This window comes from Equus quagga, chromosome 11 (assembly GCF_021613505.1).
Source record: "Equus quagga isolate Etosha38 chromosome 11, UCLA_HA_Equagga_1.0, whole genome shotgun sequence".
Lineage (NCBI taxonomy): Eukaryota > Metazoa > Chordata > Mammalia > Perissodactyla > Equidae > Equus > Equus quagga.
This window is the reverse complement of record NC_060277.1, coordinates 85,205,219-85,230,638: the sequence shown is the minus strand read 5'-3', so window position 1 is coordinate 85,230,638 and position 25,420 is coordinate 85,205,219. Positions and strand designations below refer to the sequence as shown.

The following is a 25,420-nucleotide window of genomic DNA, read 5'->3' as shown; positions in this document are numbered from 1 at the left end:
AAGGCACCTTGGGTTTAGAACCTTAATTTACGTCATTAACCCGCCATTGCAGCAGCCTCAGGAGATTCTCGCCTTCTTTGAGACAGCCTTCCTTGGGTTCTCTTTGCCCACTTCTGAAATCGAGCTCAGCTTGATGCAGGGATGTGTGAGAGAGACGCACACACAGAGATTCTTCCACCTGGATTGTGAGCTTCTGGTGGACAGAAACTTTTTCTTGCAGCAACTTAAACATATTTGAATGTGTGTGCCTGATCTCAGCCTGGTGCGGAATTAGGTAACTGCACCCTCTACAAACCAAGAGGCACTCTTGTGGTCTTGCAAAGACCTCTGTGTTTGTGGTCTTCCTCCAGCATACTTGGGGAGGGAAGGGGAGGAGGGAGGGAGGGGCCTTGGCCTGAGTGCGAGGCAGCCAGTGCTGGGCTTTCGGTTCTGGACCATGTGGCTATTGCCTCTCCTTGGAAGGCCTTCTTCAAGGGAAAGCCCCTCAGCAAGGACTTGATGTGCTGGGCACAGTAGAGAGGGAGTGTCTTGAGACTCCTCCTGTTGGTGAACACTGGGGACAGTCTTTCGCAGTGTGAACACATAACCCTGGAATAATGGAAGATATGTTCAAATTTCAACCTAGAGGGTCTGTAAAAGTCCATTCAGAACACAGAGTGGGTGTGGCATCCCATACCAGGCCCAAGCCCTGACTTGTTCTTGGCTCCTAAACTCTTGTTTTTATGATTGACTTTCCCATCAATTAATTACGTGTAGCTCTTTTTCCAAATTGGCTTAGTCACTGGGACCAACACTCTTTGTACCATTCCTGGAGATTTGTCTTCTTGTTTAGCAGAAGGCTCTAGACTGTGGTGACCCGTTGGTTGTTGGGGTTGGGAGGCCATTGCTTCTGCAGAGGTAAGCTGTTCTGAGAAGTGCAGGTTCCTCTGGGAGAAGAAGGAATCCCTTTAGAAGCTGGAGTGAGCAGGTGAAGCTGAGGCCTGTGGTGGGGCTGTGGCTCGTGCCTGCCTTCAGCCCTGTGTGACCACTGGGCAGCCAGCCAGCATGCATCTATTCGCAGGCAAATGGACCTGCTAAAAATAAGCAGGCAGCTATTTGATTCCAGCAGATTCAAAATAGCCCAGTCTCCACCCGACCCTCGCGATGGCAGGGCTCTGCTTCCTTCTGGAGGCAGGTCTGCCCGAGTATCCTGGGCCTCAGGAGGTGGGGACCGCCTTCAGTTAGCTTGTGACTGTGAAGGCCTTTAGACTCACAGGGTTAAATGCCACTTATGTCTTGGGAGGTTCAGGTTAAAAAGAAAACCCACATAGAAAACCAGGGCAAAGAGAGCAACTCAAGAGTCTGGGCCCAGAAAAGGAAGGTAGCACAGAGCCTTCTTCTTTTTTTTTTTTTTTTATTGAGTTATTGATAGGTTACAATCTTGTGAAATTTCAATTGTACGTTAATGTTTGTCAGTCATGTTGTAGGTGCACCACTTCACCCTTTGTGCCCACCCCCCACCCCACCTTTCCCCTGGTATCCACTAAACTGTTCTTGGTCCATAGTTTTAAATTCCTCATATGAGTGGAGTCATACACAGATTATCTTTCTCTTGCTGGCTTATTTCACTTAACATAATTCTCTCAAGGTCCATCCATGTTATTGCAAATGGAATGATTTTGTTCTGTTTTGCAGCTGAGTAGTATTCCATTGTATATATGTAGCACATCTTCTTTATCCATTCGTCTGTTGCTGGACACTTAGGTTGCTTCCACGTCTTGGCTATTGTAAACAGTGCTGCAATAAACATTGGGGTGCACAGGACTTTTGGGATTGCTGACTTCAGGCTCTTTGGATAAATACCCAGTAGTGGGATGGCTGGATTGTATGGTAGTTCTATTTTTAGTCTTTTGAGGAATCTCCATACTGTTTTCCATAGTGGCTGCACCAGTTTGCATTCCCACCAGCAGTGTATGAGGGTTCCTTTTTCTCCGCAACCTCTCCAACATCTGTTGCTATTAGTTTTAGATATTTTTGTTATTCTAACGGGTGTAAGGTGATATCTTAGTGTAGTTTTGATTTGCATTTCCCTGATGATCAGCGATGATGAGCATCTTTTCATGTGCCTATTGGCCATCAGTATATCTTCTTTGGAGAAATGTCTGTTCATGTCTCCAGCCCATTTTTTGATTGGGTTGTTTGATGTTTTGTGATTGAGTTGCGAGAGTTCTTTATATATTAAGGATATTAAGCCTTTGTCAGATATATGACTTGCAAATATTTTTTCCCAGTTAGTGGGTTGTTTTTTTGTTTCAATCCTGTTTTCATTTGCCTTGAAGAAGCTCTTTAATCTGATGAAGTCCCATTTGTTTATTCTTTCTATTGTTTCCCTTCTCTGAGAAGGCATGGTGTCCGAAAAGATCCTTTTAATACTGATGTCAAAGAGTGTACTGCCTACGTTTTCTTCCAGAAGCCTTATGGTTTCAGGTCTCACCTTTAGGTCTTTAATCCATTTTGAGTTTATTTTGGTGAATGGTGAAAAAGAATGGTCAATTTTCATTCTTTTACATGTGGCTTTCCAGTTTTCCCAGCACCATTTGTTGAAAAGACTTTCTTTTCTCCATTGTATGCCCTCAGCTCCTTTGTCAAAGATAAGCTGTCCATAGATGTGTGGTTTTATTTCTGGGCCTTCAATTCTGTTCCATTGATCTGTGCACCTGTTTTTGTACCAGTACCATGCTGTTTTGATTACTGTAGCTTTGTAGTATGTTTTGAAGTCAGGGATTGTGATGCCTCCCGTTTTGTTCTTTTTTCTCAGGATTGCTTTAGCAATTCGGGGTCTTTTGTTGCCCCATATGAATTTTAGGATTCTTTGTTCTAATTCTGTAAAGAATGTCATTGGGATTCTGATTGGGATGGCGTTGTATCGCACAGAGCCTTCTTAAGGCTGAAGTGTGCACGTGCACGCGTGAGGCAGCCCTTTCTGAGAACTCGGGGGGATCAGGGCTTCCTACACCACCTCATCCTGGCCTGTCAGACCGCGTAAAGCAGGGAAATGGCACCTTACCGACTCCCAACAAGTCTGTTTGACGGATGAGCTTGGCCCAGAGAGTTGAAAGTGAAGGGCTCAGTTGGGGAGGGACTTTTCTTGACCGGCAGGAAGTGGGGCCTTCGGTCACCCAGAGTTCCCAGTGAGGCGCCTCCAGGCACCCGGCGCCCTTAGCAGAACCCAGCTGGGCTCCGTGAACATGCCGCTTTTGGGTGGAGCGGCCTCTAATCCTAGGGCCACTTGGCTCTGTCCTTGGTGGAGATGGCTCGTGTCACTAATCATGGTCCCCTGACAGCAGGGAAAGAATGAACCATGTCTTCCCCCCCATCTGGGGATCTCAGACCTCTCTTCTCAGAGCACTCCAAGTCCGAGTCAGGCAGTCCCTGTCCCTGGAGGCAGTCATGGGCAGGAAGGCTTTGCCCGGAGCTGCTCTTACCGCATAGAAGCAGTGGCTCCTAGTTCTCAGCTTAGAGTCTCTCAGCTCTAGTCTGAGTGGTGGGCCGTGGGCACTGGGGATCCAGGTGGGACATTCAGGATTTCGCGGGTTGAGTGACGTGGCCTCAGGGTAGCAGTATTAAACGTCTTCTAGGGGGCCCTCCCGGCACAACAGCAGGGGGTATCTGGCTTGGAAATGGTGCAGAAACAGTGCTTCCTGAGCTGTAATTAGCTGAGTAGTTACAGCTACCTGTCTGTAGGGGGCTGTAGATCATGGGTCTCGGGGCTTAGAGCCTCGGTCTCTTGGGAGCAAGCTGGGCTGGGAAGGTGGGTGGCAGCAGTGTGCCCGTGAACTACGGAGCAGCAGGCAGGGAGCCTGTGTTGTGGCCCCAGGCAGCTGGTTCTGTGTCAGTGTGAACTAGGACTGGGAACAGAACAGATGAAAGTGGAGGAGGGGGGTGGGAGGGTGGTAGAGGGGGCGGAGGGGGCGTGGCACTAATATGTGGGCCAGGTCTGGGTTATGGTGTGGATCTCTTGGGGTAAGGACCAAAGCCAGACTGGAAGGTATGTCTGAGTGCTGGGCCTCTGCCTTCTTACAGTAGTAGAGCCAAGTTCTGAGGGGGGAGGGGGCAACTGCTGGAGGGGCAGAACCCCTGGGATCAGCCCTTAGTTTCAAAGGGGCAGTGGGGTGAGGGACTCTCCCAGCTGTTCTGAGAGGCAGTTTGTGTCTTGGGTAGCAACTCTGCCCATTACACACACACGTGCACACCTAATTAAGTCTGTGATCCTGGGCCCTTGGTGTGTAAAGGGGAGACTGCTGCCTGTGGGTCATTCAGACAGAGGATTCTTTTTCTTTGTTTGTCCCCCATTCCTTTTCCTCTTTTTCTGAGATCAGAGAATTGCTGCAATACTCTGGTAGTCACGACTATGAACTCTGCTGAAATGGGATTGCCTAGTTAATAAGGAGTCAACCTAAATTTACTGACGAGGAGAAAGCCTAGGTTCAGACCCCAGCCCCACTCCTGTTGCGTGCGACCTGTTGGTGGGACTTGATCTCCCGACAAGAGGCCCCATCAGGTGCGTGCTGCCTTCTCCTGAGAGCCCCTTCCCCCCATAGCCTCTTTGCCTTCTCAATTTTTGTTTTTTTTACGTGAAAGACATTGAACATAAAGCCAATCTCCTGTAATCTACACTCTTTTGGGGTGTGCAAGTTGTTGCAGAACAGTGATTCTCCAACTTAACGGCTCTTTGGAATCACCGGGGTTAAAAAACCCGCTGCCCAGGCGTCACCCTCAGATTCTGATTTAATGGGTCTGGGTGCTGCCTTGGGATTTTAAACCTTCCCAAGTGGGGCTAATGTGCAGCCGAGTTGGAGAACCACTGTTAGAGAAATTAAAAATCTCTCTTTCTGAAAGGAAAAATGAAGACCATCTCTATTCGCAGATAAGAAGAAGCTATTCGAACTGCTGAATGAGGTCAGCAAGGTTGTGGGTTACCAGATCAGTGTGCCAACCTTCCCCTCTCCAACACTGAGAGGCTTGGTGTGCATCCTCCTCAGTTTCCCCTGGCATTATGTGGACGTAGACATCACACACACACATGGTCTACAGCTTTCATTTTCTGTTTCACAGCAGTTTTCCCATGTCAGTGCGTGAGATCAGCTTCCCTTTCCAACACTGGTGTGTCCATGCGTTCTGTAATCTATTCAGCAGTGATTCCTCTGAATTGTTTCAGATGCCGCCCCCGAGGACCTCCTTATATATGGACCTCTGCCTGTGCAGAGCTGTTTTTTCTTTTTGGAAAAGATTCTGGGTGTGAGACTTCTGGGTCATAGGGTATGGTCATAAAGTTTTACGAGCAGTACAAACTTCCCCTTTTCTTGGTTCGTACAATGCCTCGTCCCCACAGACCCATTAATTAGCGGGTTCTGGATTTAATGTGAGGCAGAATATGAGTTCCAGTCCCTTGGCTGTATGACCTTGAGTTACTTTAACCTTTAAGATGGTAATACATTCCAGGGCAGCCCAGTGGCCAAGTGGTTAAGTTCGCGTCCTCTGCTTCAGTGGCCCAGGGTTTCACCGGTTGGGATCCTGGGCGCGGACATGGCACCGCTCATCAGGCCATGCTGAGGCGGCATCTTGCATAGCACAACCAGAGGCACTCACAACTTGAATATACAACTATGTACCGGGGGGGGCTTTGGGGAGAAGAAGGAAAAAAAAGATTGGCAACAGATGTTAGCTCAGGTGCCAGTCTTTTTTTTTTTTGAGGAAGATTAGCCCTGAGCTAACTGCTGCCAATCCTCCTCTTTTTGCTGAGAAAGACTGGCCCTGAGCTAATATCCGTGCTCATCTTCCTCTACTTTATATGTGGGATGCCTGCCACAGCATGGCGTGCCAACCGGTGCCATGTCCACACCTGGGATCTGAACTGGCGAACCCTGGGCCGCCGAAGTGGAACGTGTGCACTTAACTGCTGTGCCACTGGGCTGGCCCCTGATTTTTGGTTTTAAGAAGACATTATTTTTGCAGACAGAATAAAATTTGCTGGCGTGGGAGGGCCTGAATACAAGGATTCTAGAGTAAGTCCATCACATACCTCTAATGAGAGCTAACTCTGCTTTGTGAAGCACTTAATACATATCTCAACTAATCCTTGTGCCAAACATTCTTTATGAGATGTGTCTCCACCTTAAGATGAAGAAAATTGAGTTTTCTATCTCCTTTACGTGTCTACTGCCTTCTTCTAGGCCCTTATTGTTTCTCCTTGCCTGGATCTGACTGACTTAGGTCTCCAGGTACCTTTCGCTCCTTTCTGCTCCCAGAATCACCTGGAAATGTAGTTTGGTGTGTAAGCCTTGCAGACCTACGCTCGTTCTCTGTTGCCTACTGATGAAGTCCAGACTCCAGGACCCTCTTCTAGCCCACTAAACAACTTGAGTGTCTGAGCATGACCTCTGTCTCCATGCCACTGTGTGTGTTTTGCTGGTTCCTCACCCTGGAGCATCCCTTTATCCTTTAAAAAATCGTATTCATCCCTTGTTCTGGTTCTTTATTACTGTGTAACTGCTGCTTCATTGACTCATGATCTTGTGGGTACATATGAGGGACATGTGTATGTGTTGATTCCATGGGTGTTTAAAAATGCTCCAATGTCACCTGAATAGATAAGTGTTCTGGGAGTTTAGAGAACTAAATCTGTAAACATAACTTGCCCCTTGGGAGAAAATAGGGAGAATTTGGTGTCGAGAAGTGATGAAGAAAGGGAGTTGGATTCAAGAGAAGTCTCAGCTTGTTTCACGGGAGTGTGCGTGGATGAGGAAGCAGAAGGGGGAGGTGTCTCTTCCTGCCCACCCTCCTCCAGCAGATCACGCAGAGTCGTGGGTGTGAACAGAGGGGGGGCGCTCGTTTGGGGGCAGGGAGAGGGAAAGCACACCTGTCGGTTGTCTTTCCCATGCACTCGCATCAGGATCCTCCCGGGTGACTCTCACAGCATCCCTCTCTCCTCTCCTCCTGTTCCCCCAGGTGTAATTGCTTCAAGCCCGCAGGATGGCCATCCAGTTCCGTTCGCTTTTCCCCTTGGCGTTGCCTGGAATGCTGGCGCTCCTCGGCTGGTGGTGGTTTTTCTCTCGTAAAAAAGAGCATATTAGCAGCCATGACGAACAGGTGGAGGCCAGTGCCGTGGAGCTGAGGCCGGACCCTGCCCTCAGTGAACCACTCCCTGGGGAAGACGCCTGCCCTGGAGTAGTGTCCACACCCCCCAGCGTCACACAGCCGCCAGAGAAGGAGCTGTCCACCGCGAGCAGTCCTTCCACGGAGCCCCCAGCCTTGCTGCGGGTGCATCCAGCCTGTCGCAGATCAGAGTCCTCAGGCAGCCTTCCTAATGCCACGGACATGAGATTTCGACCGGGAATGCGCAAAGACGACAGTACAAGGGTAGAACTAGCCCTGACGGGTGATGAAGCCAAGTCTGTTCCTCCAGAGTGTCCCTCTCCATCCCTGAAGGGTGTTCTGTTCCCCCATGAAGCAGTTGAGGCATGTAAGCGAGAGTCCACTTTCAGCAGGACAGCAGGGCGGGGCCAGCAAGGTGGCGCAGCCCCCAATGAGAAGCTTGGCCTCGGAGAGAAGGCAAGAGAGACAGGCGGGGCTGAAGGCACTGGTGACGCAGTGTTGGGAGAAAACTTGCCGGAAGAAGGTATGTTGTCCCAGGAGCATGGCTCTGAATTGCAGAACGGCAAGGCTCCCCGCCCAGCTCCCTTGGGAGGAGGGGGAGAGGAAGGGAAGAGCAGCCCGCCCCCGCTGGAGGAGGATGCAGCAGGGAAGTTGTTGAGTAGCTTCGAGTCAGCTCATGTGGAGCTGGCGAAGGATGATGAGACGCCGGCACCCCAGGTCAGAGGTGGCAGAGCTCGGGATGGAGACTTCACAGGAGAACTGCGCAAAGAAGAGACGTTGGATAAAAATGAGAAGATTGAGCAGGCTGCCTTCGAGATCATCTCCAAAGTGATCGTGGAGGCAACTGAAGAAGTGCTGGCCACCACGATGGGCAAGATTGCAGGTCGGGTGTATCAGGCTTCAGCTGGTCAGCTCCAAGGGCAGAGGGAGGAGAGCTGTGCCCTGGTCAGCCAGAAAACCTCCCTGGGGCAAGATGCCGGGGAGCCCACTCTGGCCACAGCAGAGGCAGCCACAGGCCCGTCAGACGCTGCCCTGCCCTCTCCAGGCCTGCCGGCAGAGGACCTGTCACCACCAAAGACCTATGTGAGCTGCCTGACCAGCCCTCTGTCCAGCCCCACCAAGGATGGGAAGCCAAAGAGCTCCGCATACCACATCTCCCTGGCCCCCTGCCCACCATCGGCCACCCTCCCCAGAGAGTCGCTAGACGAGGCGAATGTCCTGGTGGAAGATGCGGGCTGTGTCACCTGCATGTCCGACAACTGCCAGGGTGGCCCGACTTCAGTGGCCTCCTCTGGGCAGTGCTCAGATTCTGTCAGCACTTCAGGGCTCGAAGACTCTTGTGCTGAGACCAACTTGAGCCCCAGGGACAAGGCCATCACCCCGCCGCTGCCAGAAAGTACTGTACCCTTCAGTAATGGGGTGCTGAAGGGAGAGTTGTCAGACTTGGGGACTGAGGATGGATGGCCTGTGGATGCGGAAGCAGATCATTCGGGAGGTAGGAGGGTCTTGGGTGGTCCTCACTTAGAGGACCGGGGGTGGTGTCCCTTTATTCCATAGGGAAAGGGTGCTGGTCTGCCTCTCCCTCTCTACTTCTCCAGTAATGGTCTCTTCAACTCTGTCCCAGCTGGCCTGCAGAAAGTTGGGTACAGCATAGAGCTGGTGGGTAACTGGGAAGTTAGGCTACCCTGAACCCCAAAGCCATGGGAGCTGTAACTTGATTCAGCAGCCAGTGACCCTCCCCAGCCCTTCCGAAGGAACCAGCTCGCAGGTGGCCTCACCAGTGAACCTATGTGTGCCTCGTTCTCTCTTTTAAACCTCTTAATGGAGAGGCAGCCTTAGCTTTAATTCCCTTGAGTACCAAGAATGGGTGTGAGCTTTTTTAATGGTTTATTTCCTTTTAATCATGTGCTTGTTCCCACGTCTTCACCTGCTTTCCTTCTCCAGAAGCTCTTTCCGGGTAAGTGCCCAGAGAATGGCCCCAGCTTTGAATTGAGTACTTGCGGGAGGCTCATGCTTCCCGCCTTGTTGTTGTCAGCTCCTCCTTCGCAGACAGCCTCAGCCACTTTCTTTCTGTGCAGCTGCAGCTCCACCCACCCCGGGAAAAAGAGGGGTAATTTGGTAACGAAGTGTCCACTGGGTTTTTCGAGTGCTGACCCCAGCGTAGACAGTTCAGACCGCTAACGTACAGGTCAGCAGCTCCTGACCCTGGTTTCTCAGCTACCCCGGGGTATTTTCGTTTATCTCCTAGAAAGAGGCCATGCAGTTCCTGCAGAGGTCTCTGGCTTGTTGCCCTGGAGCCGTTCCCTACCATTTCAACTCCAGAAAGCCTGGGAGCGTTAGTACTTCAGCAGCATCTTGTGTGTACCACACACTGCTTTTTGTAATCTCTAAGATGCTATTGATTAAGACGCTGCTGTTTTATGTACCACTAAAAGAGAAATAAATGCTGCTGATTATGGTATAGAAGACCAGAGACTGTAAGGTGCACCCTAACTTCAGAGATGTTAAAATGTTTTTCTTAAAAAAAAAAAAAAAGCATCTTAAAATTGGTGAAAATCTTTTAAGAATAAAGGAGTTTCCCTTTGTCTATTGCCCCTCAGCTAATTCACAAGCCCCTCAGCCTCATCCTGCCAACTCTAGGTTGATTGTAGTAGCTACTCTGATGGGTGGAAGGCATCTGAGTTCTGGCCTTGCAGGAGCAGAGGCTGTGACTGCACCGAGCCGAGGTGGTGGGTGGGGAGGCGTGGGGATGGCAGATGGAAGCCTGGGAGCTCCATTCACCGAGCGCTCACTCGCGCCAAGCTCCAGGCTCGTGCCTTCCGCTCATTCTCACAGTAGCCTTGCCTTGTGTGTGAGGAAGTTGAAACTTCGGGTAGTCTAGGGACCACCCAGCTGAGCAGAACCTGGCCTTTGAGTGCAACCCGCTGCAGTCCCGGTGTGGTCTGAGCCACCCCTAGGTGTTGTTGGGGTGGCAGGTATCAGCCAGCCCTGTTCTGTCGGGCAGAGGCTGGGGCTGTGTGTGAGCGGAGCGCCTGTCAGCCTGCTTCTGTGTCTAGCAGGCTGGCTAAGTGGCTGCCCTAAGGAGGGGTGGTTCTCCCTGCCTGAAACCCATCCCTGGTGTGGAGGGAGGAGGTCACTTTGAAGGTGACTCTTCCTTAGCTGGGAGTGGAATTCATCTAAGCCTTACTCCTCTGCATCCAGCCAGCACATGGATTGCCTGGCAAATGATCACATCCAGGGTTTGGAGAAACATGTGGAAAATAACCCAATTAGTAGAATCTCAGGAGTGATCTATTTCTGGCAATTGAGTCGTCCATATTTAAGCTGCAGCCACTTTTCTTAAGCTGGTCTGGCCCCTGTTTTTCTGTGCTAGTCCCTTTGGCACACTCCTGAGAGAGAGTGGAGCTGCTAAGTGGGTGCCAGCGCCCTGCTTCCCACTCTGTCCCCTTGGGAATGAGCTTCAGCTCCGTCTCTGACCGGGGGTTAAGACCCGCCATGAGCCCGGAAGAGCATTCAGAGTTGCACAAGTCAGGCCTGAGCAGAGGGAAGGGAGGGCTTCCCTCATCCCCTTCTGGCAGGGCCCTGATCCGGATGAGAGCAAGGGAGAACGCTACGTAGCTCGGCGTGGCTGAAGGCCACTGCCCATTAGCCCAGGCCTGGGGCCTTTGGGACTGGGGACCCCTCGTCTGAGGGGCTGGCATAGCTGGAAGGGTGTGGACCAGCTGTGACTGGTTGGCCTTCGTGGAGGGCTGCAGCAAATACCTGGCTTCTGGGACCGTGTGGACCTGTTGGCCTGTCCCCTCCCCCATGCCATGGACTCTCCTTCCTGGGCCAGCGTCTTTCTTCCCAGTTCACCACTTGTCTCTGCTCCAGCAGCTGTGGCTGGGTGTGGCTGCCAATTAAGCAAGTGGGACTGTAAGTGACAGGCTAAAATTAGGTGTATCTACACCCCCAGTCCTCCTTTCATTGGGGTTGTTCTGAGCCTTCTAGACTGTGACTTGACAGTCACCTGCCAAGCTTGAGGAGGGGGCGTGGGGCGGGGGACTCCCGGGAGCGTGAGTTTGGAAGTTGTGCATTATTAACTGCTCTGAGCCCGTGTCTGTGTGTCTGTGTCTGCTGCTTCCTCCCCTGCAGGTTCAGACGGGAACAGCATGGATTCGGTGGATGGCTGCTGCGGCCTCAGGAAGACGGACGGTTTCCAGAATGCCCAGGCAGGCTCCACTCCTAACAAGGTCGACCTCATCATCTGGGAGATTGAGGTGCCAAAGGTAAGAGCTGCCAGCTCACAGTTCCCTGGAGGCCAGGGTCATCAGGTTTATGGGGTGGGGTCCGAGGGAGGGACAGCAATCCAGAAGAAGCCCCTGAGTGAGCCAGAGGCTGGAGGAAAGGGAACGCCACACTTTGCAGGGTTCGCAGAGCTGCCTGCAGAAGGGAGTTCCCCCCCGCTGCCATCAGGGGCGTCCTGTTCTTGTCCTCTTCCAACTCACAGGCCTGCCTGCCTCCCCTGGGGCTTTTCCCCTGTGTGCTCAGGCTCAGATCTGTTTGGAGATGCCGGCAAAGACCAGACTGAGGACGTGGGCCGGCCAGGAGTCCCTTCACTGTGCTCTGCTCAAGCTCTCCAAGGCAGAGTGTAGTTCTAATTAAGCACAGCGTAAATCCAAATTCTAGAGAACTTGAAAAGCATAGAAATGTAGGAAGAAAATAAAAATCAGCTCGAATCCTACCCCTGAGAGTGCGAAGACTTTTATTTCCTCCTCCTCTTGCACCCTGTGGTTTTTAAACAAAACTGATATTGTTGCTTTAATTAATGCTTTTAAATATTTAACAATTTAATTTCCCTGTGTTATTCTTTGAAAATGTAATTTTAACCGCATTATTCATTGTGTGAATGTCAATTGACTTCACGGGTCCCCAATTCCAGGGTGCTTAAGCGGTTTCTAGCTTCTTGCTGTTCTAACTTACAACTTGCTAGCTTGATCTTGATGTTTATCTCTGGGGCTCAGAAATAATTGCAATCTCTGGGGGCATTTAGCTCCCTGCTGCGGCAGAGGCTTGGCTGGGTTTGAACTCTGGGTCATGCGGGCTGCTGTGACCCGGGATGCTGGCTCCCTCGGTTGTTCCCTCCCCCAGTGACCCTGAGAGTGAGTGATCCTATAGTCTTCTCCTACAGTGGTTGCAAAGGGCACATCCAGGCAGCTCTGGGTGCCGAGGGACTACGGCCCTGGTGGCTCTGCTGGGGTGGGGTCGTTGGGGATTATTTCAGAGCTCCTCTTACGTCATGGCTAAGTTTGGCTGCTTCTGTCCGCCTTGAACTCTGGTCTGCTGGCCCTTGTGTTCTAAAGGCTCCAGCCTGCTGTCACTTGGCAGCAGGAGCCCAAGGGTTCTTTCTTGGACCTTTATTTTCAAATTGAGCCCCTTTGTCTTTGGACCTGAGTATACTGGAAGAGATGCAGGAGTTGTAAGCCGGCCCTTGTGCTGGGGAAACATCTCATAGTGTGGATTTGGGAAGAGAAGATGCTGCCTTCGCAGCTGTCTGGATTTGGATCATGCTGTCGGGGATGAAACGGGAACTGCCTGGTCCTGGAGCCAGACTGCCTAGTATAACTGCTTCGTAGCTGTGTGAGCTTGGGCGAGTTACTTAGTCTCTCTGGGCTTGTTTCCTCATCTGTAAAATGGTGACAAAGGTTTCTGTTTCATAGGTACTATGAGTAAATGTGAGTGCTTAGAACAGTGCCTGGCAAATGAGTGCTGACATGTTAACCGTTAATAATGTTTGAGCTTGCCCTTGTGTCAAACAGACGCAGGTCTTTGGGAATATAGGCGATTGGTTTCTCGTTAACTCTCATATCTCTTTCTTTCTCTCTGGAAGCACCTAGTCGGTCGGCTAATTGGCAAGCAGGGACGGTATGTGAGTTTTCTGAAGCAAACATCTGGTGCCAAGATCTACATCTCAACCCTGCCTTACACCCAGAACATCCAGATCTGCCACATAGAAGGTCAGGGGCCGCTGCTGCCCTGTGTTTGGTTTTCTTCCTTGGAATGTAAAGCCGTCTGAGCCTCAGTTGCTCCCCTGGTGGCCTCTAAGCCTCTGAGTAGAAAGCCCTGCTCACCCAGGTGGAGGGAGCACTGGGTGTCTTCCCTTCAGCCCTTGTCTCCAGTTTAGGTGCTTGAGGCAAGGAGAGGCAAGGGCACTCGGACGGAGGGCCAGGGTCCTAGGGTTACAGTACCCCCTGCCCCACATGGCTCCATCACAGAGCAGAAATGTGTCCCCTCTGGTCCATGAGGGCCAAGTCTTGCCCATCTCCTTGCCTCCTGTTGCATTCAAAGCACGGGTCACAACAGCAGATGTATCGTTTGAAAGGTCAGTGGGTTTGAAGCCCCTTTAGAGGCCTATCTTCCTAAGGCAAAGCTTGGCATTTTGGCACCTTAAAGATGTACGTGAACTCTAGGAAAAGTCCTGAAGGATGGGGAGTGTGCCTGAGTTTGGTTTTGCAGAATTTGTCGTACCCACTGTGACTGTGTCCTGCTTCCACCCCCATTTAGGCTCTCAGCATCACGTAGACAAAGCACTGAACTTGATTGGGAAGAAGTTCAAGGAACTGAACCTCACCAATATCTACGCTCCCCCACTGCCTTCACTGGCACTGCCTTCTCTCCCAATGACTTCCTGGGTGAGCATGCTCCTGGGGAACCAGGACTTCCGATACTCCTTTCCCCCATCCTACCCAAAACAAGAAACTCCCAAGACCATGGGCCAACAAGGCCAAGAGCTCATTGATGCCAGTGTCCTCTCAGCTCTGACCTCCGGTCATTTCCTCTTCTGGCCTGTGTTCTCTGGGGTCAGGATCGGGGCTGGAATGCTGGTAGGAAACCAGAGGCCTCTCTGTCCCTACTTGAAGGACCCCTTGCCCCTGGCTCTGCCGCCTGGGCACCCTTTGTGTTTTCAAGGCATTTGCCTAGAAAGGGTTATAGTCCATCCAGGGGGACATGGTGTGTCCAGACTGGCGTGGGACTCCACAGCGTGTCCAGAGTCACAGTCTAACACCTCTGAGGCCTGGATCAGACCCACCATTGTGGGCTTGGATGGGCTTGTAATGGGTCGTCATGTTCCTTTTTCCCTGATGAGCGGGTGTGGTGGTGGCCCTGGTGAAGGATTCCCTTCCCCTTCCCTCTTCACAGGACGTACCTAGATTATAAAGGAGAAGGAATCCCCCCGAGGCCCCGGAAGCCAGCTGGCTCTTTGGAGGTTGTCCTGGGAGTTTGGCAGGAGGAAAGGCTGACATCTCGGGGCCCGCTGTGTGCTGGGGGCTGCAGGGTCTTTTGGGGCCTGCCACTCATATCCTGCGGCGTGCCTCCAGCCCTTTTAGGGCCTCATCTCATTGGGAATAGAATTGAAGGGTTCTGTAGGCCAAAGACCACTGCATTTCACACAAGTGGGCTGAACGTGCTGCTTCAAGAAAGCTGCCTCCCTGACCTTTGTTCAGGACGGTTGACCTTTTGGTTCTGTATCTTCACCTCCAAAGACCCTTGTGCTTTGGGGGAAGGGATGGATGTTTGGGAACTGAACCCCACTCCATGCTTCCCTTCGGAATCAGGGTTTTTTGCAGAAGGCTTGGCCCCAGGCCCACTCTCTATTTCTAAATCATTGAGTGGTTGGTAAGGCTTCCTTCCCTTGTTCTCTGTGTGGCTTGGTGGGACTGGGGAGGAGATCCCAGATGCCTCAACCAGCAGCGTTGGGGCAGGGGCGGAGGCCAGGACACTTCTTGGGGCCACCTGATTGGAAAGTGGACTAGAAGCCCTGTTGTGTCTAGTCGCCCTGTGTGTTGCCTGTAGCTTAGCATCAGCAAAACTGGCGTCTAAGAACAAGACTTCTAGGAACCAGTCTTGGCTTCTTTTAGGGCCTTTAATGTGAGGCCTGGCCACTGAGCAAACCTACTTTGCAAATCCTAGAGTGGGAATGGGTTAGAAGGGTGTCTGTGGAGTGTAGAGAAGAGCAAATACAGCTCAGACTGTTGCAGACCTTGACAATGGACCCTTGCCAGCAGAAAGGCAGAGTAGAGAGATGCTGTCAAACCTGAAGCTCCTGGGGTCAGCTGCAGGCCCAAAGGAGCTGCCTGCAGGGTGTGAGGCCTGCCCACCTCTTTTTCTCGGGTACTTTGTTCTCAGTGGCCACCTCATTCCTGATTGCCCTCCCTGGATGTTACTGACTCATCAAAAGAGGTGGGGGCAAGGGAAGCTCTGGTTTGTGGCCCTGGCCCAAGCCAGCAGGTCCCCACCCCAACCCTCCATTAACAGCTGGCTCTTGACAGCCTTCCTACCACCCTGAGATGAGGCCGCCTCTGGTGGTTGCTCGTGGTATTGCAGGACAAGGGCTCCAGTGGTGTCACACACTTTCCATGGCTACAGTAGTTTTCCTTGACCCTCTACCATCTGGGTTTCTTTGGGTTGCCATGGCCTTTTGAAAGATACGCTGGTTCAGAGACTTGCCCTGGGGCCTCGGGGCTTCTCCCAGACCTGAGAAAGGTTGCTGCAGTGCCCACTGCCCCCTCCCCTTCTCTGCAGCTCATGCTCCCCGACGGCATCACTGTGGAGGTGATCGTGGTCAACCAGGTCAATGCTGGGCACCTGTTTGTGCAGCAGCACACGCACCCTACCTTCCACGCGCTGCGCAGCCTGGACCAGCAGATGTACCTCTGCTACTCCCAGCCTGGAATCCCTACCTTGCCCACCCCAGTGGAAAGTGAGTGCTGCCCTGGGAGTCAGAGGGGAGTGCTGGGCTCTGGCCAGGCCAGGGGGAGAAGCATTGGGGTGGCCTGTTCTGCCCTTGCTCTTGACTAGAGGAGGCCATTCTGGGATCCTTTGTGGGAATAGCATCCTTGAGCTCTTACCATTGGTTTGGAGTTTCTCCAGACTGATTGTCCTGCTAGCCCAAGCTGGTGTTTCCATTGGTTGACAGATGGGTTGGAGTGGAATATTGACGCATGGATTCAGATCCCAACTGTGCCACTTACCTGTTGAATGGGCCTGATGCCCACTTGTTCCAGGAATTGGGGTTGGATACTGTATTATGTGTTAAGTACCTGGTGCAGATGCTGGTTCCCGTAGAAGCTCCCTAAGAGCAGCAGACCCCTGTGGTGGGTTAGCTCTCTCCATTTGACAGATGAGAAAACTGAGCCTCTGAAGGCAAGTGACTTGCCTGAGTGACAACTGAGCAGGAGCTGGAATCTGAACCCAGTTGCACTCCTGAGCCTGTCATTTGTCACTATGATCCTTGTTGTCCTTGTTAGCAAGAATTGAATGTCAGGACATCTCTCCACCCACCCCATCAGGGAATCCTAACCTGGAGCCCCCCAGTGGGCTTCCAGGCATTAGGAAAATGTTTGACATTATCTGTAGCATTGTTATGGTTTTTTCCTTTGGAGAAATAAGGATTTAGTTTTCATCAGATTTTCTAATGTTGCCTCAACCCAGCAGTAAAGACCAAACTGGAGTCCAAGAGGTGACTGCACCAGGGGTCAGGGTCAGGACACAGTGTGGTGGGCTGTGTCTCACAGGCCCTCATCCCCACTGGCCTGGGGCAGCTGCTGAGGGCACTACTGGGTGACCTCACCCCATGGTTCCCTCTGTCCTGCCCCAGGGTAGGATTGGTGACCATTGGGGCACTTGTTCTCCAGCCTTACTGGCTCCCCAGGGCATCAGTGCCCTCAGCACCTTCCTGAAGCCAAGGCTAGAAGAAGTGGGCTCTAGGCCTGGGAGTCCCCTTCTGATCAACTTCTGAGTTGTCATGGGCTGGAGCACCCTTGAGATACCAGGCCCCTGAGATCTGCTGCACTTGGGGTTCTTGATTCTTTCTTGGACTTTCTCTCAAGTCCCCAGTCCCTGAGTTTTGGATTTTACTTGGTTTATTTCAGTTAATCTGCATTCATCTCAGGCTTCGGAAAGTTTCAGAGTAAATACATCTGGATGCGTGCTTTTTGGTCTGGATAGCTTTCTGGGCAGCACATAGATGCTGGGCTGAATGTCACATGTCCGGGTCCTTCCATTGGCCAGTCTTGGCTCTTGGAGGCTTTGGGGACTCCTTGCCGTTCCTTTGCCCTGTGAAGGTGCAGGCCTCTGAGAAGGAACGTGGGGAGGTGGGTAGCATTTACCGGCGTGACCCTTGTTGCCCTGCCCTGGGCCAGGCGTGTCCACACACTTTCCTCCTGCCCTGTAGTAACGGTCATCTGTGCTGCCCCTGGTCTGGATGGTGCCTGGTGGCGAGCCCAAGTGGTAGCCTCCTACGAGGAGACCAACGAAGTCGAGATTCGCTACGTGGACTACGGCGGCTATAAGAGAGTGAAAGTGGACGTGCTCCGGCAAATCCGGTGAGTCGAGACCCCTCAGGCAGACAGTCATGGGGCCTGCCTGTTGGGGGATGTGTGATTTCTGCACAGCCGGCTCAGTCCTCCAAGCCTGGGGCACGAGTTAATTCCCCCGCCTGCTGCCTACTCTCTTTGAGCAGAGTCTGATGTTAACAGACTCCATTGTTCACCTCAGCCAAGCTGAGCTAGAAAGGCCTGTCTCGTGGAGGGAGTCCCCCCAGTGTCACACAGCAAAGGGAAGCAGGCTTCTTTCTGGGAGTTTGATGCGAGAAGTGCCGCTGAGGTCAGGCTGCAGCAGGGCTGGCGGGCTGCATTCTGGCGTGCCGGGCGCTGTGGCCTGCTGCCCGTCACATGCTTCACTTCATCCTGGGTTGTGGGGGTCATGGCGCTAAGCAGAAGGCAAATATCAGCTGGAGGGAGTCAGCCTTCAAGTCCATGTTAAATGTGCTTCTTTCTTGCCTTTCTAGGTCTGACTTTGTGACCCTGCCGTTCCAGGGAGCAGAGGTCCTTCTGGACAGCGTGATGCCCCTGTCAGGTAACAGGTGGGGCCTCTGGCCTGGGGAGGCAGTTGTTTGTTGAGAGGTGGCCTTTCTCTTTGGGGGCCCTCATTCTCACCTGGAGGGCTTATGCTAAGAGATTGCTGCCTCTATCTGTTTGATTGACTGGTTCTGGGCTGAGGCCCGAGAACTTGCATTTCTAACAAGTTCTCCAGGGATGCCAGTGCTGCTGGTCCATGGACCACCCTTGTCAGGTCCCTGCTCTAGACTTGACCCAGGCCTCCAACTTTGAGAGGCTTCTGATACTGGTACATTCCAGAATGTAATTGAGACCGAGAGTCTTTGCACCTGTGGTTGGAGGTGGCATTGAGGACCACAGCACTGCTCAGCCGGGCCTTGGCCCCTGGTGGCATTGTGGGGACCGTCCTAACACTCACCTATGTGGTGTCTTGGACTGTGATCACATCACCAGAGGGAGGGGGACTGGTGGTACGATCCTGAGCAAGTTATTTAGCCCTCTGGGAAATGGGGCAGCACCCCTCTTCAGGGTGGCTGAGGGAATTGCATTAACCCAGCAACTGCTAGTGGACAGTGATCACATGGCGGCTATTCATGGTGTGTCCTAGGTCATATTTGTAGGCACCAGTCCATTCATTCCACTCTCTTCCCTCCCCACGTTTGCCCTCTCTAATCTTTTTTTTTTTGAGGAAGATTAGCCCTGGGCTAACTACTGCCAATCCTCCTCTTTTTGCTGAGGAAGGCTGGCCCTGAGCTAACATCCATGCCCATCTTCCTCTGCTTTGTACGTGGGACGCCTACCACAGCATGGCATGCCAAGCGGTGCTATGTCCATACCCAGGATCCAAACCGGCGAACCCCGGGCCGCCGAGAAGCAGAACGTGCAAACTTAACTGCTGCGCCACCAGGCCAGCCCCTGCCCTCTCTAATCTTGATCTTGTCCACAGCAACAAAGTGCATTAGAAACACCACAGTTTAGCTGGAGTCCTGTTGGCTAGAACACTGGGCAGAGGCTTTGTTGATTTTCCTTTATTGCTCCTGTCCAGCCTTCCTCTCTATTTCTGTGCATCTCAACAGTCTGTCCAGGCCCAGCTGAAACACTCCTTCCTTCATGAGCCTTTCCCAGACCTTCATAAACCTGCCTCTCCCATCCTTACCAGCTCTTGCTGTGAGCGTGTTCTTGTACGTAACTTTTATAATCTATGAAGAGCGCTGTCTCAGTGCTCTGCCCACTGTAGAGTCACTGCCCGTCTTGGGCTGTGTGGCCAGCTGCCTGGATTTGACTTCTACCTTCACCTCTCTGGGAGCTGGTTGACCTTCGGCCATCAACCCTTGTCTCTGTTCCCCCTTGTAAAGCGAGGATAACACCTGCTATCTCATGGGGTGTTACTGATTCGGTGGAAGAACACAGACAACGTGATCAGCCCCCAAATAGTGGTGGTGGTGATCTTTGCATTGGAGGCAGAGTTTCTGTCCTTTGGTCCTCTCTCCCCAGTGGGTAGGTAGCACGTAGCAGGGACCCTGAGTGTGTTCAGGTGGAGGCCTGGGCTCTTCTCCAGTTCCACGGCAGCTTCTGGAGCGTTCTACTTGGAAGACTCCTGGAAGTTGTGTGACAAGAATGCTTTGCCTCAGTGAGAATCTAAATGTCACTTTCCCTTCTCATTCTAAAGATGACGACCACTTTTCACCTGAGGCGGATGCAGCTATGAGCGAGATGACAGGAAACACTGCCCTGCTGGCTCAGGTGTGTGGCTGGCGGGTGGGAGCGGGGCAGGCTGGACAGAGTCTGTCTGAGGAGCCTCCTGCCAGCTTCGGCAGTGCCTCCTGCCCTCGCTTTTCATGCATCTGGTCTTCTCGGGAACTGACCTTTGCATTCCCTCTTCCTGGGTTGGCCAGCAGTTTTGTGTTGTGTTTTTTTTTTTTTTTGAGGAAGATTAGCCCTGAGCTAACTGCTGCCAATCCTCCTCTTTTCGCTGAGGAAGGCTGGCCCTGAGCTAACATCCATGCCTATCTTCCTCCACTTTATATGTGGGATGCCTACCACAGCATGGCGTGCCAAGTGGTGCCATGTCCACACCCGGGATCCGAACTGGTGAACCCTGGGCCGCTGAGAAGCGGAGTGTACAAACTTAACCACTGTACCACCGGGCCAGCCCTGGCCGGCAGTTTTTAAGGAGAGGTGCATGGAGTAGCTTCTAAACATGCTTGGGGTTTTTTTGTTTGTTTTGTTTTTTCAGGTGACAAGTTACAGCCCGAATGGCCTTCCTCTGATTCAGCTATGGAGTGTGGTTGGAGATGAAGTAAGTTCTGTCCTTCTTTTCCTTCTAAGTTATGGGCCAGCAGGAATGAATTAATTCTACCATTGCTGCCTTGTAAGCTAATCGGAGGATGTAACTATGCTAAATGTCCCCTGGGGGGCACTGGTCCAATAGCCAGAGACATTTTTGGTTGCCACAGTTGGGGGTGATGATGCTAGTGTCATCTAATGAGTAGAGGCCAGCGATGGTGCACTATACAATGGTGTGATGGCATCATAAAACACCAGTGGGCCTTTCTGGACGTCTGTCCATTGGGTTTCCTCCCCTCCATCCCATGGTATTAAAACTTAGATTTCTTCAGTGTATTGAAAAGCCTACCCTCATGCCAACAGGACATTTAAGTAAACGCCCCTGTTGGCCTAGAAAATGAGTCATGCCCCCACCGCTGTTACTCTTGTGCCTGTTGCCTGTGGTGGTGGCCTGGGACTGGGAGAGGAAGGGCCCAGGCTGCCTTGAGAAATGACCCCGAGATGCCGTGGGCAAAGCTCTCAAGGGGACTTTGTCTTCTAGGTGGTGTTGATAAACCGGTCGCTGGTGGAGCGAGGACTTGCTCAGTGGGTAGACAGCTACTACTCGAGCCTCTGACCCCGTCCTCACAGCCGCTGCTGGAGTCCTTTTTGCACTGTTGAAATTGGGCTTGGCACTCAAGGCAAAGACTTTACATCAGAATAACAAACGTTGTCCTCCCCAGAAAGTCCTTTTTTTCATACTGTAGTCACGTTAAGACATTTTGTCTCTGAGACAAGGAAGGAATGGTGGGTTCTCTTCAAGCCATAGGATGATGTTTAACAAGCCAGTTGGTTTAACCTGGTTCCAAGCTGTTAAAAAAAAAAAAGTGGAAGAAAACAATCTCAACCAGATTGTCCTATTTCCCCTTTATTCCTTCCCGCCTCCCCTACCCAAACCCAAACCTGCTGTAGCAGACAGACCAAGGAATGTGTTGCTTGCTCGAGAGGGTTTCTTCTGCTTTAAAATCTTTCTTCAGGGAGCAAGACATGAATTAACTAACTGGTATCGATCACTTATACCGCTCACGTAAATGAATTTATGATGTTTAACCAGTTTTTATAAACTTCATCTAGGTCTCTCAGAAGGCAGACTTTTTAATGCATATGTAGATACCAGGCAGTCACGCCTCTGGCCTTGGTCCGTCAGGGAGGGAACTGTTATCTTGCCAAGCCTGGTTGTAATTTGTAACCATTTTCTATTTGTGCAAACTCTGTAAATATGTGTTTAAAAAAATGTAATATTTTGTATAAGATACACTGGAGAACAAAGGGAACTCAAGATTTTTCCACAGCCCATGTCACCTGTGAGCAGAAGTTACTTCTGCAGAGGACAGCTGCCCATCCCAGCTCCTGCCACGGGCTCGGCTCCGTGGCTCCTGCAGACTGGACGTGCCGACTGTATGGGGTAGATTGATCCTGGGATTTTTTTTTTTTCCTGTTTTGCTGTACAAATTTGTTAAAAAAAAATAAGCAACTCATTGAATTACCTTGCAGTGGTGTGCGTTTGATTCTTTTTTAGACTGGCTTCAGCATTGTGCGGTTTAAAATAAGTCACTTAAACTTAGATAAATCTTGGACTGTGTACATGATAGCTTGGAGTACATTTTCTCCATGGTGAAAAAGATGGGGGTGGGTGTGAGTGTGGTGGGCTTGGAGGAGCCCGTCTAAAGGAGACCCATGGCTCGTTGAAGATAAAGTTTAGCCAGCAATGTCCATCGGGTGTTTCCCCTCCTTGCCCCACCAGGTGGCAGCTGAGCTTCCCCTGGCTATCCCCAGTGAATGTCTCAAATAGCCAGGCTTCCAAAATTGTTTGGCTGTGCATTCTTAATAGGTCTGTGAAGTTTTTAATCTACTGTATTGGTAGGAGGGATGTAAAAAATGCATCTATCTGCATGGTGAGAGCAGAACAAAGTCTTCACTTAACGGTCCCTCCTCTTAAAGGCAGGCTCTGACCCTTTGGCCCAGGCCTCCGGGGGTCTCTAGAGAGCAGCGATAGCCTGAGGGTCCTTCATGCTAAAGGCATCCTCCCACAGAGCTGCAGCCACTCTCCCTGCTGCTTAAAAGCCTCAGTTTCCCTCATCTGGAGGATCAGATAATGGTACCCACCCCATAAGGTGATGAAGTGAAATCGTGGAAGTGTCCTCTGCTTGTGTGGAGATTGGCCCACAGCCTGCTCTTATGTGGTCTTAGCTGCTAGGAGCCCTAAGTCCCGCTGGTCATTGACTTTGGCTAAGTCTTGTTACACCCAGGTTGAAGCTTTTTCTGTACAACTCGGCTTTGCTGGAGCAGAAAAAGGTGTTTGGGAGCCTTCAAACTAGTGTGGGGAGAACTCGCAAAGCTTGGTGTCCAGATTTGTCCTTTATCTTTGGGAGCCATTGAGGGGTTTTAAACAGAGGGAACCACAGGATTCTGGTGCAGGGAGGAGGATGGGTGAGGTGGATGGTGGATCAAAGCCAGGATGGTCCAGATGAGAGAGGGGCTTCCTCTGGGGTGGTCCTGGGGCAGCAAGTGATAGGGTCAGGATCCTTGGGTAAAACTCCCCGGGCTGGCGGGGGAGGGCGGTGAGGATGAGGAAGTGGGCTGCTGCTGGTGTCTCGGGTCTTACAGTGTTAGCCTTCAAGGATGGGTCCGTTAAACAAGGTTTTGTGTATACGGGAGGAAAAGCGAGTTGAGGTTGGTGAAGGGCACATACTCTTTGAATAAACTCTGTCTCAGATTGTTGTGGGCCTTCGGTTATTCCAGAGTTCTGAAAAGGTTGATTTGGACCATTTTGCCAGTAATCTTGTTGCTTTGACGGAGGAGCAGATTCATGGAAGTCTAGCCCCACCATTCTGGATGTTGGCCCTCCGGGTGAACACATTTTAGACATGTTCTTTGAATTACCTGTGGGCCATGCAGGGGACAGCTTGCGGGTGGTTTGAAAACTCGTGGGAGAAGCTGGTGCTGGAGAGATTTGGTGATCTGTCCAGGCGCAGGAGAGAGAGGTGGGATGCTGGACGTAGGGGGGCTTCCAACCTGTGCTCATCCGGGTGTTTGTGTCGACTACTTCCCCTCTGGTCCTTGGGGCCCTGCTAGGTACGAGAGGAGTGGCCGGTCCTCATAGGGTGCCAGCGTGGAGGCTGGGTTTTGGAGCTACTGCGACACCTCATACAACCTCAGTGATGCCACTTAGAGGCATCATCTAGCCATTATGGGCCTGAGATAGAACAAGATTAATAGCTAGAGTTCTGGAGAGCTCACTGTGTCCAACGCCATGCTGTTTAACAGGTAATACTTGGTCCTCATGACACCCAAGAGGGGAAGGGATTGATGCCGGACGTGGAAGATGGTGATGTTAGAAGGTGGTTTTGGGTGGAGTGGAGCTGAGACTCGGAGCTGGGCTGCTGTCTGTGCTGGGTTCTCTTAACCACGGCTCCCCTGAAGTAGCCTGGGGGTGATTGTGCCTCATTCCTCATCCCCAAATAAATGCCACGGTGGTTAAATGATCAGCCCGTAGGAAAGTTTTGAACTGAGAATGGGAAAAACACTATCACAGGAGAGATTAATTACTTTGCGTATATAAAAGCTAAAATTTAAGGAATGTAAACAAAGCCGGGAGAAACTTGTAGGATCTAGACTGAAGAGTGAGCATTTTAAAATCTGTGATGGAATAAAAGGAAAACGAAGTCTCCGTTGGAAGGTGTCAAAAGGTATGAACAAAAAATAGAAAGTCTGGATTGTTTCTAAATCAGCGCTGTCCTATAGAAATACAGTATGAGCCATGTGTGTAATTTAAAATTTTCTAGGAGCCTCAATAAAAAGGAGAAAGAAACAGGTGAAATTAATTTTGATAATTGTTTAACCCAGTATCTCATTTCAGCATGTAATGGACATTAGAAATATTACTGAGATATTTTACAGTATTTTCATACTAAGTCTTTGGAATCTCATGTGCATATTTTATACTTCCGGCCTGTCTCTTCAGACTAACCGCAGCTCAGGTGCTCAACAGCCGCAGGTGGCTCAGGAGGGGATGCCACACTGGCCGGCGTGGGACTAGGCTACCCCATGGATCACCACACCCAAACCAACAGCCTTACATCTATGTTCTTATCTTATCAAAAAGTTCTAGGTTCTCTTGCACAATTGTTTTTCCAGATGAACTTGAGAATGATTTTGGGGGGAGGGGATCATGGCAGATGTTCTATCAACAATTTAAAATAATGCATATTATTGGTTTGGTATAAAGTTTTATGTAATCTATTAAATTGGGCTTGTGAAGTATTAAAATCTCTTGTTTTTCTTTCTTGCCCTCTCCCTCGTTTTTTTGGTCTGTATTATCTGTCCATTTCTAAGAAAAGTACATTAAATGATTCTGGTATTGTCACGTTTTCCTGTTTTTCTTAGCTTCTTTTATAAGTTTCAGTTATATGTTGCTTAATTTGAAAAAGCTCATGGATGGTATTTTCTCATCAACGTAAAATATCTTTGGTATCCTGTTTGGTGCTTTTTGTTTTGAATTGTACATCCTTTTTCTCTGTCATTTAACTTTAGATGGGTGGCTTATAAACACATTGCTGGATTTTTTTTTTTTTTTAGTGAAATTCAGACAGTCTCTTAATAGGTGAATTTAACTGGTTTTTTTGTGATCACTGTTGCAATGTTATTTGCCATTAAGTTCATTTTCCTATTATGTTTTCTAATTGGTGGGGGGGTTTTTTGCTTCCCCTATTTGCTTGATCAAAAAATTTTCCTATAGTAAATTGAGCATTCAACATCTTCTTGCTGTGTTACTGGTGGATAACTTTAAAGTTTTAAATATGTTTGAATTTATATTTCTCTCAATTTCACATATTTAAGGCCTCTATTCACCCTGAACAAGAAACTCAGCAGAAAGTCAGATTTCTGCCCATCTTCCTACAAGTGCACACACACATTCTCTCTCTCCTGGGTTTCGCTGGAATCATCTAGAATACAGTTCAGAATTCTAAACTTTTCACAAATGTCTCTATCTCAATCTCTTAATAGTGACACTAAATGTCAGTCATATTATTAAAAAATATTTTGGCCCAACTCCCTGTTTACCCAGCTTCACTGCTCACCTG

At 50.7% G+C, this 25,420-nt stretch overlaps 1 protein-coding gene across 3 annotated transcripts in view; it reads left to right on the top strand.

The window, feature by feature from the left end:
• Positions 1-24,707, top strand: part of AKAP1 (A-kinase anchoring protein 1) — a 35,936-nt gene extending 11,229 nt beyond the window's left edge. For all 3 annotated transcript variants that reach the window (XM_046675268.1, XM_046675270.1, XM_046675269.1), the window contains exons 2-11: positions 6,988-8,629; positions 11,269-11,402; positions 13,004-13,130; positions 13,678-13,805; positions 15,697-15,874; positions 17,348-17,498; positions 17,963-18,030; positions 19,681-19,754; positions 20,248-20,310; positions 20,839-24,707. In XM_046675268.1, coding sequence (XP_046531224.1) covers positions 7,012-8,629; positions 11,269-11,402; positions 13,004-13,130; positions 13,678-13,805; positions 15,697-15,874; positions 17,348-17,498; positions 17,963-18,030; positions 19,681-19,754; positions 20,248-20,310; positions 20,839-20,913 — 2,616 coding nt within the window. In that variant the 5' untranslated portion in view covers positions 6,988-7,011 and the 3' untranslated portion in view covers positions 20,914-24,707. The remainder of the gene's footprint in view (positions 1-6,987; positions 8,630-11,268; positions 11,403-13,003; positions 13,131-13,677; positions 13,806-15,696; positions 15,875-17,347; positions 17,499-17,962; positions 18,031-19,680; positions 19,755-20,247; positions 20,311-20,838) is intronic.
• The last annotated feature ends 713 nt before the right edge of the window (positions 24,708-25,420 follow it).